At 43.0% G+C, this 21,346-nt stretch overlaps 1 protein-coding gene across 1 annotated transcript in view; it reads right to left on the reverse strand.

Moving 5' to 3' along the window:
• The window catches only part of LOC132397679 (voltage-dependent calcium channel subunit alpha-2/delta-4-like), a 341,368-nt gene extending 335,783 nt beyond the window's left edge, over nucleotides 1-5,585 (reverse strand). Inside the window, exons 1-2 of the mRNA XM_059976447.1 lie at nucleotides 5,523-5,585; nucleotides 5,021-5,137 (exon numbers count right to left, since the gene is read on the reverse strand). Coding sequence (XP_059832430.1) covers nucleotides 5,021-5,137; nucleotides 5,523-5,585 — 180 coding nt within the window. The remainder of the gene's footprint in view (nucleotides 1-5,020; nucleotides 5,138-5,522) is intronic.
• Nucleotides 5,586-21,346: the final 15,761 nt, after the last annotated feature.

Here is a 21,346-nt window from a genome sequence, read left to right on the forward strand (position 1 = left end):
GGAGATCACTGAAAGCTGCTTCACTGAAAGCTTATCTTTGGTGACAGAAAATGATTTTATCTATCTGAAAATGACTTGACGAAAATTAAGACCGGAAGAAATATGGCTATGCTACACAGTACAATTAACGTTGTCATTTTTTGCCTAAATCCTTGAAAGTTGCTGACTTTTGCTACATCTACTCTCAAGTTTCCAGGAGACAGTATTAATATTAACTATTAAATAATTATGGAGCCCACTGCTAATCAGAGTTTAACAAACTGCACCCTTACACACTGTAGCAAATCAAGTATATCAGATATCAAGTACATTGGGAGTCACTGATACTTGCCAAACTGCCAAATCCACTTCACAGAAGATGTCATTGGGGATATTGAAGACACCAGCATTGGACTATTGTTTATTAATACAGCTCACCTTTGATACCATAATTCCAAACAAACTCATCTCCAAACTCCTGGACCTGTGACTTAACCCTTCCCTTTGCAATTGGATCCTTGATTTCTTAATGAATAGATTGCATTCAGTTAGGATAGACAGCAGCACTTACACCATAATTATCCTCAACACTGGTGCCCCACAAGGCTATGCCCTCAGTGCCTTATGCTACTCTCTATGCACTCATGACTGCATGGACAGATTCTACTCGAATTCCATTTACAAGTTTGCAGATGGCACCACTGCAGTAGGCCAATTCTCAAATAATGATGAGTCAGAGTACGGGAAGGAGATTAGTGCAAATCTTGACAATAACCTTTCCCTCAAAGTAAGCAAATCAAAAGAGCTTATTATAGACTTCAGGAAGGGTCAGGGGTAAGGAAAAAAGCTCTTATTTAGGTCCAATGACAAAAATGCTACAGCCAAGAATGCACACCAGGGCCTTTACTTCCTCAGCAATTTGGTCTGTCCCCTTTCCCTCACCAATTTTTAGTGCAGAAACACAGAATGCTTCCTAACACATACAGAATGCAGGAGGAACTCAGCAGACCAGGCAGCGTCTATGGAATAGAATAAACAGTTGGTTCGGGCTGAGACCCTTCATCAAGACTGGATAAAAAGAGATGAGAAGTGGGGGGGGGGGAGAGATAGAGTAGGAGAGTGGGTGGAAGGGCGGAAGAAGTATAAGGTAGTAGATGATAGCTGAAATCAGGAGAGGAGGAGGGATGAAGTAAAGAGCTGGAAGGTCAAATGGTGAAAGAGATAAAGGGCTGGAGAAGGGGAAATCTGACAGGAGAGGACAGAAGGCCCAGAAGGCCATGGAAGAAAGAGAAGTTGGAGGATCGATTTTTCGAACTTCCGGTAATTGATTCCCTGCCTCCCCCACCACCTCTCAGTTTCTCCATTCCCCATTCCCATTTCCCTCTCTCACCTTACCTCCTCACCCATCCCCTGGTGCTCCTTCCCCTTTCTGTCTTCTATGGCCTTCTGTACTCACCTACCAGATTTTCTCTTGTTTGTGACAGAAAGCATCCTATCTAGATGCATCACAGCTTTGGATGACAACTGCTCTGCCTGAAACCTCACAAAAAACTGTGGAGAATTGTAGACAGAGCTCAGCACATCACAGAAACCAGCCTCCTCTCCATGGACTCTGTCTACATTTCCCGCTGGCTCAGTAAAACAGCCAGTAAAATGGAACCCCGCCCCCATCATAGATATACTCCCTTTCCCACTCCTCCCATTGGGCTAAATATATAAAAGCTTGGAAACATGTACCACCAGACTCCAGGGACAGCTACTATTCCAATCTTATAAGACTATTGAATGATTTCCTAATATGATAAAATGGACTCTCAATCCTCACCAACAAGAGAGACTTCTTCCCTCACTGCCAACTACCACTACACCTCCTCCCTCACTACCATTCAGGGCCCCAAAGAGTCCTTCCAGGTGAGGTGTCACTTCACCTGTGAGTCTGTGGGGCTCATCTGCTGTATCTGGTGCTCCTGGTGTGGCCTCCTGTTTATTGGTGAGACCCAACATAGATTGGGAGACCACTTCACAGAGCACCTACGTTTTGTCCCAGTGGCCACCCTTTTCAATTCCAATTTCCATTCCCATTCTGACATGTCAGTCCATGGCCTCCTCTAGTGCTGCGATGATGCTACAGTCAGGTTGGAGGAGCAACACCTTATATTCTGTCTGGGTAGCCTCCAGCCTGATGGCATGAACATTGATTTCTTGAACTCTCCACCACCCATTTTCACCATTCCCCTTTCCCATTTCCCTCTCTCACCTTACCCCCTTACCTGCCCATCGCCTCCTTCTGGTTCTCCTCCCTCTTCCCATTCTTCCATCGTCTTCTGCCCTCTCCTATCAGATTCCCCCTTCTCCTGCCCTGGATCTCATTCACCAATCAACCTCCAAGCTCTTTACTTCACCCCACCCCCTCCCTGGTTTCACTTATAAGACCATAAACCACAGGAGCAGAATTAGGCCATTCAACCCATCTGTTCTGCCATTCTATCACAGCTAATCCCTGATCCCAGATCCCACTCAACCACATATGTCTGCCCTTTCACTATATCCCCTGATGCCCTGATCAATCAGGAAACTGTCAACTTCCACCTTAAATATACCCACGGATTTGGCCTCCACCACAGTCTGTGGCAGAGCATTCCACAGAGTCACTACTCTCGGGCTAAAAAAATTCCTCCTTACCTCTGTTCTGAAAGGTCACCCTCAATTTTGAGGCTCTGCCCCCTAGTTCTGGAGACCCACATCATAGGAAGCATCCTCTACGCATCTATCTTATCTAGTCCATTCAACATTCAGTAGGTTTCATTGGGATCTTTTCCCCCAACACACACATACTTCTAAATTCCAGTGAGTACAGGCCCAAAGCCAGTCAAACGCTTCTCATATGTTAACCCCTTAATTCCCGGAAAAATCCTTGTGAACCTTCCCTGGACTCCACTACCTCTATCACCTATTACCTTGTATTTCTTCCTTCCCTCTCCCCTCTTCTTACTCTGACTTCTCATCTTTTTTCTCCAGTCCTGATGAAGGTCTCAGCCGGACACATTGACTGTTTACTCTTTTCCATAGATGCCTCCTGGTCTGCTAAGTTCCTTCAACATTTTGTGTACATTATCTCAACTTCACAATCTATCCTGTTATGATCTTGTACCTTAATGTCTGCCTGCACTACACCTTCTCTGTAATTGTAAGACTTAATTCTGTATTCTGTTATTGTTGCTCCTTGTACTTAATACACGGTTATATTGAAATGATATACATAAATCACATGCAAATCTATGTTTTTTCACCTTAGTACATGTGACAATAATAAACAAATTTATCAATTTACAAATTTATTTAAGGCCTCTGTTTGGGTTTCAGTCCTTCCTGTAAAAGTTTTGTTCTCCTATGCAATTACTTCTTTTTTAATAAATTCATCCCTTTTATTTTCAACAATAATCACTTAAAGACTGCCTACTTGTGTTCCATTGCACACACTCTAAATTTTACAGTAAGTAAAATTAAATGACATTAATCAAGTGACCTCCTTCAGACTCATACAAGAACCTTGTGCATGATAATCAAAGGTACATTGAATCACTCTTGATCAAAGAAAGCACAATTTCAGTGATTTACAAAGTGAATTTATTTTTTTAATCATTTTAGTAGTGGAATAGAATGATAATTGAAAGTAAGGAATTCATTTTAAGGTTGATTTAAAATGTAAGTTTGCTTTCACTTACCATTTTTTAAAAATTGAAGTCCTGGAATTACATTATTTGCAGGGTATCAGAAACTGAGACACTGTTCAATAATTTTGATCTAGGTCATAATTGAAGATTTTATAATAAAACATTTTCAGATTTGCAAAAACTAGATGGTTGATACTACCTTTGTATTATTAGTATGAATTCTTTCACTTTCTGGGTTAGTTTTAAAATTTGAAAAGTAAAAAATAAAACAATGGTTTAGAGCAAGCTTGCTCTCCTAAAATCAGCAGGGTAGTGGTTAAATGAACACCGTTAAATTTTAAGCAAAGTGAATACTATCAATTATTTTGCAGAAACCACAAAAGTCATGAAGCAGCCAAACTGACTGGATGAATAACACTTACTTACCAAATTTTCAGAAACCAAGTTATCCACTAACAATTATTTATTGATTATAAGATCATAATTACTGATTCTTAAATTTAAATGTTGAGACATAAAGGGACCACTTTTCTTTCAGAAAACTGGACCGGGAACTCAAAATTTGCCTTTGATATTCACACTCATCATTATTTCACATTGAAAATACTGTTCCAAGGTCAGAGAGGCACAACTAACTGCAGATGCTGCCATCAGTTGCAGGAGAAAATCTCCTGGGGGAATTCAATGGGTCAAGCATTGCCTCTGGAGGTAAAGGGCAGTTGGCATTTCAAGTTGAGACCCTCTAGATACAGTATCATAACAAGGTCACTTTTCCAATCCAGAGTCAAGTAAAAATGGCAGTATTTTAGAAAATTTTGCTCTTTCCTTTCGTATCAATTCATTGCTTCAATCCATTGCTAACATTAAGTAATTTTATTCTACAATCTTAATAGCTATTAGAATTAAAACAGTAATTTAATCTAATGGTAGTGAAAATAGTGAATAAATACATATTCACAGCACACTGTTAAATCACTTTAAAATGACTGAAATCTCTTTATTGTCAATTACTTCTACAATTTTTTTGCACGGCCACATTTCAACAAACCAACAAAAATAAAATTAAAGACCATTTAATCTACCTTTGATAGTAGATTTTGTAATTTTGATAGTTTCTGGAATCATAGCTCTTCCCTAAATAATAGAAATTAGGCTTTGATATCCAGACCAACCATTGTGGTAAAATTTATCCAATTTATTCTACAGAATGTTAGACTAGAATATCTGCTTATATCCCAGATTGAAGGACAACTACCTAATTTGGGTACACCATTTATTTAGGAGCTTGCTGGTAAATTGCTTGCTTAAACTAAATAGAGCAACATTTGAAAGACACAACATGATGGGTACAGAAAAATAAATTGTACCTTTATTGCCTCAACTTTCCTTCCTAACATTTCTTTCATCTTCGTTCCAAATTCTGTTACCAGTTCCACACCATCCACTTCTTCAATTCTTATGAAGTTTTCTGTATCATTGTATTTCTACAGGAAAAAAACAGGATAGGTTGAAATGAACTGCTGTGAACAAAGAACAGTAATAATCAACATGTCCTAAGCAGTTATTTATCGCATGGAGCCTATGAAATACAAAACATTCAACACTTGAAAGTGGAATAAACATTAAGTCGATTAAAATGCTATATTTTCCATTTGTTGTTAGATCTTTTGTGTGGGTACTCATAGCAAGTTAAAGGATACACTTTTGAAACTGTTTTTACTGTAGAGAGCAGTAAAACAAAATTGACAATATGTCAAATAGGCTGGAGTAGATAAACAAGGCTAAACAAAAATTGGGATTATGGAGCTGCACTTACTCTCAATAACTATTAAAAATCTGGCCATTAAGGTGCTCTCAGTGCTGCTGTACTTGGTGCAGGTGTGGCCCATACCCTAGTTCCTCACTGTGACAGTCACCCGAGCCATCCTCCATTTCACCTGGGGATCTAAGATGGAGCATATCCTACTGGCTGCAACTGCCACATTTCCAGATGTCAGGGGTGTGGTGAACTATGTGCCTGTCTGGACACGCCCCCTGCTGACTGCTCCTGTGGCTCCTCCCACAGGCCCCTGTATAAAGGCGATCTGCGGCCTGACGCTTGGCCTCAGTCTCCAGGACATAGTATGATGGACACTCACTCCTGGTTCCTTCTTCCAGTCAATAAAAGCCGATATCTCGCCTTACGTCTCAGTGTGAGTTATTGATGGTGCATCAATTTTATTGACTGGAAGTTTTAAAACATGGAAACCGTTTTGCATCCGGACCGGTTGGATTTGGACCCTCAAGACCCTGACGCAGCTCTCGCTTTTGAACACTGGCTTGCATGCTTCCAATCGTACTTGGAGGAGGTTCGTGCAACTGAACCCGCCGTTATGCACAGAATTCTACTCTCGAGGGTCACCCCCAAAGTTTACTCCATTATCCGGGACCTGCTGACCTACGATGGGGCACTGGACGCCCTCAAAAGACAGTACCTGCGGCCGGTGAACACCGTCTACGCAAGATCGTTTAGCTACCCGGCAACAGCGGCCTGGCGAATCGTGCGCTGAGTTTCTCCGAGCACTACAGACGCTCGTCCGAGCTTGTGACTGCAAGACGCTCACGGCAGAACAACATGCGGAGCTGCTGATGTGAGACGCCTTTGTGACGGGACTGAGGTCAGTGTACATGCGCCAGCGACTGCTGGAAAATACCGACCTTACCTTACGCTCGGCGATAGAGACGGCCAATGCTCTAGAAGCTGCTTTGCATAATGCTGACGCTGTCCAGTCGCGCGATTCCCTGCCGGTTCCGTGGACACCTCAGACCCTGCCACCGCCGGCTCCCGGGAGCGAATTCGCCAACGCCACTGCCAGTCGCGATTCCACGAGCTCCCCGAACCCGACCACGGCGGTGGCCCGTCAGATGCCTGTGCTTTGTTATTTCTGCGGCCATAAAAAACACCCTCGACAATGCTGTCCAGTGCAAGAAGCGACCTGCTCCTGCTGCAGAAAGCGGGGCCACTTCGCCAAGGTCTGTAAGTCTCAACCTCGAGCGGAGTGCAGCGCTGCGGGTGAAACGTGGGGGCCGCCATCTTGCATGCCCGGATGTGGGCGGCCATCTTTGTTGACGTCAGCACGCCCCGCCCCCGACCCTCCGATGCTGACCGGGTACCCCGGATGTGAGCGGCCATCTTTGTCGACGTCAGCATGCCCCGCCCCCGGCCCTCCGATGCTGACCGGGCACCCTGTCGGCGATTCAACTCTGGCCACTGTGACCCTCGACCAAAGCGCCCCACACCAGCTTGCAAGGTCCATGATGGACATCCGGGTGGAGGGGCACAGGACTAGATGCCTGTTTGACACGGGCAGCACTGGGAGTTTTATTCACCCGGACACAGTGCAACGCTGCGGACTTGCAACGTGGCCGGTAAGTCGGAGGTTCCATTTGGCTTCTGGGTCGCAGTCCACAGACATCCGGGCGGGTTGTGTAGCGACTTTGGTGGTGCAAGGCACAGAATATCGGAACTTTGTGCTACTGGTCATGCCTAATCTGTGCGCACCTGTGCTATTGGGGCTGGACTTCCAGAGCCATCTCGAAAGTGTGACTATGGTATACGACGGGCCCCTCCCACCGCTTACTGTCCGGAATCCTCAGTTTTGTTGGACGTCTTCACATACCCCGCTACTGACCACACACACACACGGGCACACACATCCCATCCAGCACCAGGCCGACAGCTGCGCTACCGACACCACTTGCAGCCTCTCCACTCTCAAGGTCCCTCCCCCACCGCTGTTCGCCAACCTGACCCCCGACTGTAAACCTGTGGCAACCAAAAGCAGGAGGTACAGCGCGGGGGACAGGGCCTTCATTCAGTCGGAGGTGCAGCGGCTGCTCAGGGAGGGGATCATTGAGCCAAGCTCAAGCCCTTGGAGGGCCCAGGTGGTTGTTGTTCGGACTGGGCAGAAAAATAGGATGGTGGTGGACTATAGTTAAACCATCAATAGGTTTACGCAGCTTGATGCGTACCCCCTACCCCGCATCACGGATATGGTCAACCAAATTGCTCAGTACAAGGTGTACTCGACAATAGATCTGAAATCCGCTTATCACCAACTCCCCATCTGCCCAGAGGACCGCCCCTACACCGCCTTCGAGGCGGGCGGCAGGCTCTATCACTTCCTGCGCGTCCCTTTCGGTGTCATGAATGGTGTCTCTGTCTTCCAGAGGGAAATGGACCGGATGGTGGACCAGTACCAACTGAAGGCCACATTTCCCTATCTGGATAACATCACCATCTGTGGTCACGACAGGCCAGATCACGACGCCAACCTCCAACAATTTCTCCAAGTGGCCGCAGCTCTGAACCTTACTTATAACAGGGACAAGTGTTATACTTGGGTATACTTGCTATACTTGGGTATGTCGTGGAAAACGGGGTTATTGGCCCTGATCCCGAACGTATGCGCCCCCTGTTAGAACTCCCTCTTCCCACCACTCTCAAGGCCCTCAGACGGTGCCTGGGTTTTTTTTCCTATTACGCCCAATGGGTCCCCCATTACGCAGACAAGGCACGCCCCCTGGTCAAGTCTACCTCGTTTCCCCTCTCTGCTGAGGCCCGCGCGGCCTTCAGCTGCATTAAAGCGGACATTGCCAAAGCTACGATGCATGCAGTGGACGAGACCGCTCCCTTCCAAGTGGAGTGTGATGCCTCCGATTTCGCTCTGGCTGCTACCCTAAATCAGGAAGGCAGACCAGTAGCATTCTTTTCTCGCACCCTCCAAGGCTCCGAAATTCGGCACTCCGCGGTGGAGAAAGAAGCCCAGGCCATAGTGGAGGCTGTTAGGCACTGGAGGCACTATCTTGCTGGCAAAAGGTTCACCTTGCTGACTGACCAGCGCTCGGTTGCGTTCCTGTTCAGCAACCAACAGCGGGGCAAAATCAAAAATGATAAGATTTTGCGGTGGAGGATAGAACTCTCCACCTACACCTATGATATCCTGTACCGGCCTGGCAGACTCAATGAGCCCCCTGATGCCCTATCCCGGGGAACATGTGCTAGCACACAGCTCGACCAGCTGTACACCCTTCATGCACAACTTTGCCATCCGGGGGTCACCCGATTTTACCATTTTGTGAAAGCTCAGAACCTGCCGTACTCCCTGGAGGACATCAGGACGATGACCAGGGACTGCCAAATTTGCGCTGAGTGCAAACCGCACTTCTACCGTCCTGACACGGCACAACTTGTCAAGGCCACCCGCCCTTTTGAACGACTGAGTGTTGACTTTAAGGGCCCCCTTCCCTCCACTGACCGCAATGTCTATTTTCTCAGTGTTATCGACGAGTACTCATGGTTCCCCTTTGCCATCCCCTGCCCCGACACCACTGCCACGTCCGTCATAAAAGCCCTGCGCCAGCTCTTCACTCTGTTCGGGTATCCCTGCTATATCCACAGTGCGTGAGGGATCACCGGCGCCTAGTGGGCAAGAACAAGTGCAACCTGCATCCTCTGTGCAATCACCAATGTTGCCGGCATCTATGCGATCACAGCCGGTGCTACGTAGATCGCAGCGACAGATTCGACCACCTGATAGACTTGACTTGTAAGAAACTTCGCCACATGGGGACTCTTTCAAACAAAGGGGGGGTGAATGTGGTGAACTATGTGCCTGTCTGGACACGCCCCCTGCTGACTGCTCCTGTGGCTCCTCCCACAGGCCCCTATATAAAGGCGATCTGAGGCCTGACGCTCGGCCTCAGTCTCCAGGACATAGTATGATGGACACTCACTCCTGGTTCCTTCTTCCAGTCAATAAAAGCCGATATCTCGCCTTACGTCTCAGTGTGAGTTATTGATGGTGCATCAAGGGGAAAGGAATATCCAACCCAGTTTTTATCTTGATGATCACTCACAATCACATGTGACTGTAAAGTAAATCTTACTGCAAATGGTCCTGAAGTATTGTGTGCAGTTTTAGTGACCTTACTGTAAAAAATAACAAAGTTATGGGAGGAATGCTGTAAAGGCTCACCAAACAGAATCACTGCTTTATTGTATCCAGTGATGTCAAGGCATGCATTGCTTAACATCAAGAGAAATCACTAGTTAAGTGCAATATTCACCATTGCAGTGATACCTTTTGTATTCATAACTTAGTAATGTTTATCCTGTATTCTGTTGCTAAAAATCATTTGCTGTGAACCAAGGGATGCTTTTATTGTGGTGGGTATCTCCTTATAAAATATCAACATCATTGAGAAGGTATTAGCAATTAAAATGCAAATTAATCAAATTCTGAACAGTTTTTTTTGTGTAAGTCATTAAAGTCGTAGAGGCAGAGAGATGTATAGCTTGGAAATCTGTCTTCGGCATACCTAATCCATGCAGAAACCATATAAATTGCCCACTCCCATTGACCTGCACCAGCACCACAGCCCTCCGTATCCCATGCATCCACGTAGCTAACCAAACTTCTCTTAAACGTTGAAATCAAGCTTGCATGCACTACTTGTGCTGGCAGCCCATCCATCACTCTCACAACCCTCTGAGTGAAGTTTCCTTTCATGTACCCCTTGAACTTCTCACCTTTCACCCTTAACCCATGATCTCTGGTTGTAATCCCACCCAATCTCTGGAAAAAGCCTACTTCATTTACCCTTTCTATAACCCTCATAATTTTGTATACTTCTATCAACCTCTCAATCTTCTACATTCTAAAGAATACAGCCCTAGCCTATTCAATTTTTCCTTATTACCCAAGTTCTCCAAACCCAGCAACATCTTTGTGAATTTTTTCTGTACTTTTTCAACCTTTCTTACATCTTTCCTGTAAGTGGGTGACAAAAACTGCACACAATACCTCAAATTAGGCTTCCCCAACACCTTATTGATGCACCATCAATAACTCACTCTGAGACGTAAAGGCAAGATATCGTCTTCCATTGACTGGAAGAAGGAACAAGCAGTGAGTGACCACCATACTACATCCTGTAGACTGAGGGCCGGGCTCAGGCCTTGATCGTCTTTATACAGGGGTCTGTGGGAGGAGCCACAGGAGCAGTCAGCAGGGGGCGTGTCCAGACAGGTATATGCAGTTCACCACACTTATACAACTTAAACATAACATCCCATCTCTGTACTAAATACCTTGATTTATAAGGGACAACGTGCCAAAAGCTTTCTTTTATGACCCTATCTAGCTGTGATCAAATCACAAACAAGAGAAAAGTTGCAGATGCTAGAAATCCAAACAACACACACAACAGCTGGAGGAACTCAGCAGGCCAGGCAGAATCTATGGAAAAAATTACAATTGATGTTTCAGGCCGAGACTGTTCGGCAGTACCGGAGAAAAAAAAAAGATAAACAAGTAGATTTAAAAGGTGGGGGAGGGGAGAAAGAAACCCAAGGTGATAGGTGAAACCGGGAGAGGGGGAAGGATAAAGTAGAGAAGTTGATTGATGAAAGCGACACAGGGCTGGAGAAGGTGGAATCCAATAGGAGAGAACAGAAAGACATGGAAGAAAGAAAAGTTGGGGGGGGGGGGTAGGAGAAGCACCAGAGGGGGCGATGCCAATTTCAATGAATTATGGACCTGTATTCTGAGATTCCTTTGTTCTACTATGCTCCTCAGTACCCTCCCGTTCATTATGTAAGACCTACCCCGGTTGGTCTTACCGAAGTGCAAAACCTTGCACTTATCTACATTAAGTTCTATCTTCCAAATATCAAAAAGACCCAGCAAAACCCAATCCACTTGAAATGACACTTTCAATGAATTATGGATCTGTATTCCCAGATCATGTAAGACCTCATGAATTAGCGTGTTGATGAAAATGAAGATGAAGTCATGGCTATGATTTCAATTGATTGTGAAATCTATTGGGTTGTATCAGAAACCGCTGAAGGTCTTTTGGTCATGGTTGACAAGATCAGAGCAGAAATGGCTGCAGATTGTCTTCCTCAGCGGATCTCTAGATACCTTATTGATGGATAGCCAGTCAAGATTGAAGAAGATGTCGTACCATTCTACTGACATCATACATGGTTCACAATGGTGGACTCGTGCCTAATGTTTGAAGAAAGAATAGTGATTCCATGAACACTTCAACCAAAAGTACTGAAACAATTCTACCAGGCATCAATAAAATGAATGCCCTGGCAAAGAATCTTTGCGCACTGGCTGGGGATAGATGAAGATAGCACATCCATATGCAAGCCATGCACTCAATGTTTGGTGGCAGCAAGGAGTCCAAGTAGAGCTGATCCACAACCAAGGCCTCAGGCTTCTGGACCTAGGAGTCCAGCAAATATTGACTTAGCTGGTCCAATCAATGGGTGTATCTAACTTGTCCTGGCTGATGCCTGTTCCAAATGGCCAGAAATATAACTGTGAAATCAGCAATAACAGAAGCGACCATTCAACAGCTACTGCAGACCTTCAGCCACTTTGGGATGCCAGAAACGCTTGTGTCTGACAACGGCACTCAATTCACTTCACAGCAGTTTGCTGCATACTACCAGTACAGTGGAATTATCCATATTTTATCACCCCTATCTTATCCACAGTTCAAGGATAGAGGCTTGTGGGTACCTTAAAAGAATTGCTTCTAAATCAAAAGGCAAAGGAGCTTTGGCTGAGGCTCCCAAAACTTTTCTGCTGTCATATCAAATTATACCGCGTCCAGGCCTTAAGGGGAAGTCACCAGTGGAAAGGCTTTTGGGAAGAAGACTGCACACATTGTTGGATGCAGTGTTGCCACGGTGTCCAATATCAGAAACAGCAGATGGTCAAGTGAACAAAGACAGCTTTGCTGACCTTGATTGACAGGTGAAGTCACTCAAGCCCAGAGCTGCAGTGTGGGCCAGACAGTATTGCAACGGGCAAGAACCTTGGGTACCAGAGAAGATTGTCAAATGTCGGGGGTAAGTGCTCTACGAAGTTATCGCAAATGTACATTGCTGGTGTTACATTAACCAATTGCAGTCGTGTGCTCCCAAAGGCATGACATATTCATTGGGCAAATCATCAAGCACAGAGCTGTATCTTCATCTCCGGAAAGGGTCGAATTTATATCGCCCCAACCACCCGCCAGCAGGATCACAACAAGAAAGTGACGGCCTGCATCCTCTAAGAAAAACTGATCATCAGCACAACCCTGTTATTGCAATCCAAAACACCCCGCAGCTCAGGTCCTACGGGTAATCATTTTCAAGGGAGAGGTGTTACGTGAATGGAAACAACTATCACCTATTGGTCAGCTGAAACCAAGCCAGGGTGACTTTCACTGATTGGTCACCGTTCCTATCAATGTCTCAATTCCTATCAACATTTTGGTTCTGACTTTGTTCTACCTCCTGGCTTTGGGTCTCATCAGTAGTAATAGCGAACCTCAAAAACAAGAGAGCATAGATTTAAGGTGAAAGGAAGGAATTTTGAAGCAAATTTGAGGGGAAACGTTTTTTATGTAAAAAGTAGTTAATATCCGAAATGAGCTGCTGGAGGTGCTGATACAATCAGATACAATTAATATGTTTCAAAGATGATCAGAAGGAATTTGATAGGCAACGCACTGAAAGATATAAATCTTATGCAGGTACATGGGAATAATATAGATGGGTTAAAAAAAAAGGTCATAATGGACTTAGTGGCCTGCTTCTGTGCTGTACAACTTCATGACTGATTTTATGAGGGGAATTGTAACTTCACAGTGGGTAGAAAAGTTTAGTCTTGAAGAAAAAGAGTGAGAACAAGCACAGTCACCATGCTAAAGGTGCCATTAAATTTCGTAACTAAATGGTGAGATCGATATTTAATTTCCCAAATGCTTAGAATTCAATCTATTCCAATCATACTCAATCAAATGGAGGAAAACTAGTCCAGAAGTCCATTGTAATATTTTCAATGACAAACGTTGCTTTACACTCTGCATCATAGGGAAATATTGGAGAAGGATTGAGCATGTGATGAGAAGAGAAGCCAACTTCATCATCAAGAACACTTCATTAGACCCTTGAAGGGCAGAGAAAATGCAGGAGAGCAAAGACAACTTGGCGCCATACCATGGAGGCAAAAATGAGGAGCCTGAACCACACCTTGGGGCACAATAGAGGAGATGGCCAAGGACAGGCAGAGATGGAGGACTTTCATTGCTGCTGTAAATGCCAGAAATGTAACAGGCAATAACTAACTACAATCTGCAAGAAGAGCCGTTTTTTCAAAGATTATTACAGAGAATACCAGCAATTCAAGAATATTGTTCTTAAGTATAACCTGACTGTTGAACCCTGCCCCAATCTATAATATCCTCAGCCATGCATCTGCCACAAACTGTGAGGAAGTTGTATTATCTTTAACAACAAACTTACTTCTATTAGGCAGACTATAGCGACAGATACTGGCAACCTCTATAGCCAACCTTATAAAAAGACGGCCAACATGTCAAAATTTACAAGTGTTTCTGAGGCAGAACTTTATAAGATTGTAACAAAGAGTAAGCCCCTACTTGCCATCTCAACCCTGTCCCTGCCACACTTTTTAAGTACTTTTAATAGTGCTTTCAATTTTTTTTAGAAAACATATTAACACATCCCTTGCAACTGGAGGTTTTTCCAGATGCCTTCAAAACCGTGGCTGTCAAATCCCTACTTAAAAAGCCAAACCTTAACAGTGAGGTACTAGCTAACTACAGGGATATATCAAATCTTCTCTTCCAAGACAAGATTCTTGAGAAAGTAATTTTCAACCAACTCAACAATTTTATGAACAGGAACAATATTCTAGTAAAGATTTAGTCAGGCTTTAGAGCAAACACAGCCCCTAAAATTGTCAGCACCATTAGGCTCAGTGCTGATGCCAACAGGATATCCGTTATAATTTTCTCAGATAAAGTGCTGCTTTCGACACAAAAGTCCACAACGTTCTCCTGGAGTACCTTGAGAACTGGGTTAGCCTCTCTGATAGCGCCCTTAATTGGTTTTGCTCATATATCTCAGACAGAAATTTTTTTATCTGTCTAGGAGTCTAATTTTCTAAGAGATATGATGTACCTTTTGGTGTTGCTCAGGGAAGCTGTCTGGGAGCCCTACACTTCTCCCCTTAGAAGTCAGCATGAGAGAGCATAAACTTGATTTCTACAGTTATGAGGTTGACACATAACTGAGATGACTTAGTTGAGCCTGGTGATGATAGCTCCCTACCTTCTCTGTCTTCTAGTTTGGCTACAATAAAGAAATAGATGCACAATATTTTCATAATACTAAATGAAGGTAAAATTAATTTATGTCTAGTTGGTCCTGAAGCCAAAAGAGATAAACTTCTTGATAAACTTGGGAACATGTCTTCCCTTTTAAAATTGGAAGCATCAGACCTGGGTGGTATCCTTGATTCAGATTTTAATTTTAAATCTCACATAAAGTAAGTTGGCTGAGCAGCATTTCTACACTTAAGGAATGTTGCAAAGGTATGCTTGCTTCTGTCACGTAATGATGCTAAGAAACTAACTCGTGCTTTCATATTGAATAGACTGGATTATTGAAATGCACTTTTTATTGGCCTTCCAAAGCAACCCTTTGACAAACTTCAATTCATTCACAACACCGCTGCTAGACTTTTAACTAAAACTAGGATGAGGCAGCATATCATCTCCACCCTAACTACACTGCATTGGCTTCCTGTATCTTTTAGAATTAATTTTAAAGTTCTCTTACTTGCTTTTAAATTTCTTAATGGGCTGGGACCGGGGTATATTACAGAATCGCTTTCGTTTTATAATCTTGCTCAAGCTCTTAGGTCTTCTTCTGCTGGTCTCTTAAATTTAAACAATCTCCCTCAAAAGATAAGTGGCAGGCCAGCGTTATTTAACTATGCTCCTAAACTATAAAACTCAATACCTAAAATTATAAGGGATGCAGACTCAGTTGACACTTAAACACCAGCTCAAAACCTATTTATTTAATCTTGCTTTCAATTAACATAATTTTGACTTTTATTTTTATATTTGCACTTTATTCCATGGGAAAGCACTTTGAACTACTTTCTTTGTATGAAAGTGTTCTATAAATAAGTTATTGTTATTATTACATATTTTTTCTCAACTGAAGCTGGTAAAATCTGAGGAGCGGGCATTAGCAAGCACACTCATTTATCTTTTTTTTAATTGCCATACAGCGTGGAATCGGTCCTTCCAGTGCTTCAAACCACAATACCCAGTAACCACTGACTTAACCCTAGCCTAATCATGGAACAATTTACAATGACCAATTAACCTACCAACTGATATGTCCTTGGACTGTTGAAGGAAACTGGGGGAAGCTCACACAGTACAAACTCCTTACAGGGAGCTGGGAGAATTGAAGCCTGGTCTCTGGAACTGTAAAGCGTTGTGCTAACCACTACACCACCATGCTGCCTGGTAGGAACTTTTGGCCTATTCTAGTGGTGTTTAGTACCATGACTTTCTGAAGACTTACGAAGATACTGCTGTGTCACCCTAAATGTTTAATGCTATTGTGTAGCTCCCTTGGAGAGGACACCAGTTGTAGATATTACTATTGGGAAAATGTATACTCTGTTCCTGTTCGAAAGTCTTTCAATTTCGTCTTTTAATTCAGAGTATTTCTGGTGTTTTTCTCTTATTAATTTCTGCAAGTCATGTGTGTTTGGAATGGCTAAGTCTACTAAGTAAGTTGTTCTTGCTTGTTTATCCTGGATGGTTATTATAGATTGTCCTATCTGTAATAACGGATCAGTTGTAATATAATTTGTGGTATTCTGACTCTAAAACTGGATCAGGCTTGTATTTATAATAAGGTATGGTGTCTTTTATGAGTTTGTATTTTTAAGCGAGATTCTGGCAAATGTTGTTTGCCACTTGATTGTGCCTGTGTAAGTAATCAGATTGAGTTAAACTGCTACAGGATCCTGTTTTACTGTTACTGTTACTGTTTTTTCTTGGCTTTTTCTACATGTATCATCTTGAATTTGTTGGTGTTATGTTATATATTTCTGATCATTTTCTGTGTTAACCACCTGGTCCTACACTGCCACAAGGAACCCTTCTGTTTCTGGGAAAAGGTCTCCAACTCTGAACCAGCCATTCAATGCTTTCTTGTCAACATCTTCCATGGATAATCATATTCTTCCATTGGTTAACTGTTTCCTCAGTAGTGATAATTTCTTCAGTTTCATGGGTTGTTTATTATTATTATTATTATTATAATACTTTTGTATTTATAATCCAAGATAAATAAAGAGAACACTTACTTTCCTTGAAAGAAGGGACCAAAAAGATTAAAAGAGAATTGCACTTCAGAGGAAGCATATTGAACTTAAAATATTTAAGCACTGGCTGTCAAAATAAATAGAAACATAATAAAAGAAAACAAATTACAGTTTTACAGGATCTTTCATGCTTAAGTAATTTTGATACGGCATTGCCTTCGAAGTGAAAAATGAAATGACACTCAACTAGCAACTAAGTACATGGACATACGATCTACAATAAAGATTACTGTGGAATGTCAGCTGTGGAATATTTTAGCTAGTGAGAGAGGTTTTTTAAGTACTTCTGAGTCAGCTTTACACATCATCTGATTGAAACTGTCAAATTGAGACTAAAGTTATTTTATCACCTTCCTGCTACAAATAAACCAAGGGATGAACTATGGTTTAGTATGACATGTAGAGGAGATGCTGGAAGCAATACTAGGCACACCTAAAAATGAGCCATTTGCCTGGGGAATCTGCACTAATGATCACATTTGCTGAACAACAAAAACCTTCAACAAACTAAGTTTAGCCAGCCCTAAATCAACAGATCAGATCAAAGCTCTGCAGTGTTACCATACTGAGTCGTGAATGACAGTGGATGACCTAACAGATAAAAGGAAATGAGGCTCCAGGAGCATTCATATTTTGCATAGGAATCCTAAAGAAAATTCCAAAGAAGATTATGGGTGGGGCAGGCCTGTAACAGTGCTGGATCTCTAAATAAAATGGTTAATATTAATTTAAATGCCAATGCACTTACAACTACACTCAGTGCCTGGGTTATTAGTAGGTACCTCTTGTACCTAATAAAGTGGCTACTGAGTGTAAGTTCATGGTCTTCTGCTGCTGTAGCCTATCTACTTCAAGGTTTAAGGTTTAAAGTTCAAAGTTCAGAGTACATTTATTATCAAAATATGTATACAGAATACAACTCTGAGAATTGTCCTCCTGCAAGCAGCCAAGAAACAAAGAAACACAATGGAACCTGTTCCTTGAAGAGCATCATACACCTAACACGTGTAAAAATGAACAAGTTGCATAAATGTCAAAAAAAGCAAGCGTAGGACACACAGAATATCAACACTGAACCAGGAGTCCAGGAGTATTCAGTTTAGTTCAATGCCACTAGCTAACTGTAGTCCGGAGAGCTAGTATTCACCGAAGCATCCCAGTCCTCACCGATCACCCTGATCAAACTGCTCAAAAACAGCAAGAAAGGAGAGTAACCAGAACCCATTAACACATGCAACATGAACTTCATTGTTCCCCATAATGATTCCACAGCCACGAGCGAGCCTCGCTGATCAATTCTTGCAGCAAGGAACCCAAGATTCCTACACTTTCCTCCAACAGTAGCTAGTGAAAAGGAGAGGAAGATCCCGTCTCCAGGCCTCCAGGGTGCACACTGCACTCCCAACCTTACCAAACTCCCTCAGAGGCAGCAGAGCACCAGATTGCTCAAATGGCAAAAAAAACCCATCAGAATGTAAATCATAGGATCCAATCGCATACAGCTTAGTAATTGAATCATAATTGAAAGAAGAAGTAAAATAAGTAGTTTTGTGGACTGTCTGCTAGATGTTGCCTTTGGTCGTGTTATTTGCTGCTGCCATTTTGCTCCATCAGCAGTTACAAAAGGTTCAAGGTGTTCTGCTTTCAGAGGTGTGCGTACATGTGTGGCCTCCATGCTTTTGGGCTATTGGCATCAATCCTCTCATTGAGGATCGTCACTTGTCATGGTGGAGAGGCTTGTGAGCTCCTGGCATCCTGAGAGCAATGTTGCCTGGAGTTTAGCCATCTGGTGCTTAGCTCCTAGTAGGGTCACAGATAGTGGTAAAGTCAAGGAGGTGGTTCCAGACAAAGAGAGATCCAACTAAGGCCTCAATGGTGGAACTGGCAGAAGATGATGACATGTCACAATAGCAAAGGAGGCAGAGGAAAGCTGCAGCAATAAAGAATCCCCGGTTATCTTGCATTTCATGCCACTAGACCCGAAACCCGATCTGTCAAGGATCATATGGTGGCTGCTTGTGCATAGGCTGAACAAAGCCCCATGTTAAACAAAATCAGTCACACCTCGCTATCGGGTGTGGGTAAATGTGCCCAACGAGGATCACCAGTTGAAAAAATATCAGATGGTAAGCTGCAATAGCACATTAGTGCAAGGGGGTTTATTTAGTGCCGGGTGGGGGGAGAAAAGCAAAAGCTGCCAAAAGGTTGTGAAGATAAAAAGTGTTTACAAATAGACAAATGAAAACAAACAGTTACAAAAATTTACAAATATACAGAGACTTTCTTCACAACACACTTTGTCATTAACTTTCCAATATAACTACTCACTAACCGATAAATCCACCCTCCACACCTCTCAGCCAAGCCAAAGTGAGGGGTTAAGTCTGCCTGAGTAGGGTGGAGTGCACCTGCTTCCAAACTGTCCCTCACGTCTTCTGGGGCTGTCCTGCTGACTACAAACCAATGCAACGATGTGAGTGAAAATAAATGAAACTGTTTGGAATGACTGTGTCTAGGCTCCTTATTTTTTATGAGTTATAAAGCAGTCCAGCACATTAACTGAAGGGATTCCTTTGATTAGCCAAACTAGCGACTATTTTACTGTTGGGGTGTGTAAATGGTGAAATCCCAAGAATTGCAGAACAGGAGGGCAAAGTGTGTGAGCTACTGGGGAAACTAGACCAGGGACAGAACGAGGAGTGACAAACCGGGCAAAGGGGCAAAGTTAGTGGGAGAATTAGCATTGCCAACCTGTTCTATCACAGTCACGTTCTCCTGCACTAGACTATCAGGATCCCAGACTGGCCTCTACAGCCATCTGAAGACCCATCAATAGACCACCCGTTAAATGACCGTCATACTCGACTCAAGTAATCGCACCACTACTACTCTCATTGCAAACACACCATTCGTTTCACTTCAAGATTTACACAGTTTTCACATACACTCTGTGCCCATGTTATTAGGTACAGGAATGGAACTCAATGTAGTCTTCTGCTGCTATAGCCCATCCACTTCAAGGTTCGACATGCATTCAGAGAAGCTCTTCAGCACACCACTGTTATAACATGTGGCTACTGTTGCCTTCCTGTCAGCTCAAACCAGTCTGGCCATTCCCCTCTGACCTTTTTCATTAACAGGACACTTTTGTCCATTGAACAGCAGCTCACTGGTGTCCAGAGATGTCAGAACCACTTCCTGCAGTCCCAGAGTCAACTCTTACAACCACCATGGAGGAGGTTCCAGAACTTGAGATTGTTTCAAAGCCACAAAACTTTTATTGAATATAATGTGTTTAATTGCATTACAGTGCTGACACTTTGCAAAAGTTCAATTAAGCTAAAAATGTTCTGTTGATGATTTTGTTTGTTCTCAATGTCTGAGGCTTCTCACTTAAGTATCCAATAATAATTAGCCAGTACTAATGGATTCCAGTTGCTCTGAAAGCATTTCTCCATGACCACAATGTCCAGGCGAAACCTTTCACCTCGCTCATCACTGACAGTGCCAAGGTTTGCAGGGAAAAAGTTTAAATAGGAATGCAAAAAATGAATCTTTAGCAACATGTTTCACTTCATGGTTTTGTATGCTTGTAGCATGTTGTCAAGCAACTGCACATAATTTGGTGCTCTGTAGTTGCCAAGAAAATTTCAACAACATTCTTGAGTGCCTTCCATGTGATTTTCTCCAGTGCCACTAGAAGTTCTTCGAATTGCCTGTCATCAAACCTGTTTGATTTGTGGGCCAATAAAAATGCCTTCCTTAATCCTTGCATTGGTTATTCTGGGAAACAACTATCTCATATATTGAAATCCTTCATGAACCCAGTAATTTTGCTTCTGTCTTTGACAAACCCAGATTTCTGAATATTTAACTCATATTCAGTTATCAGATAAGGCTCACTTGTCATAAAGGGTTCAAGACCTGTATCAGTATCAGTGTAATTTTCCATTCCTGGCTCATACATCATGGTATCTTCATCTGCCGCCTCTAGGCTCCATGTCCTGTTTTTCTAAAACCTCTCATGCCGTGCAGCACCTGCTCTGCCTAAGCACGCCTGGACAACATAGAAAAGTTTTCAGCTAACATTGTGGCAACATTTTAATTAACTTGAAGTATGAATGGAAATAACAAATATAGGCAATTACATAAAAATGGTGCATGGTAGGGAAATTTTGTGGCGATTTTCATGATCAGCAGCCCAAAATCTATAAGATACACCCAGAAGTATTCTGAAAAAGTATCCAAAATGTATCCAAAAGCAAAATCTTTATGTAATCATTGGCCACTATAAAACTAAAACACCATAGCACTTTAACAGTGAATGAACAAGTGCATTCAGTAGTTCCACAGCATATGTCCTGAAACAAGCTGAACTTTCTGTCAATTGTCGTCTGCTGAACTTCCTGTGTGGCCTTGGTAGAC

This window comes from Hypanus sabinus, chromosome 8, assembly GCF_030144855.1.
Source record: "Hypanus sabinus isolate sHypSab1 chromosome 8, sHypSab1.hap1, whole genome shotgun sequence".
Lineage (NCBI taxonomy): Eukaryota > Metazoa > Chordata > Chondrichthyes > Myliobatiformes > Dasyatidae > Hypanus > Hypanus sabinus.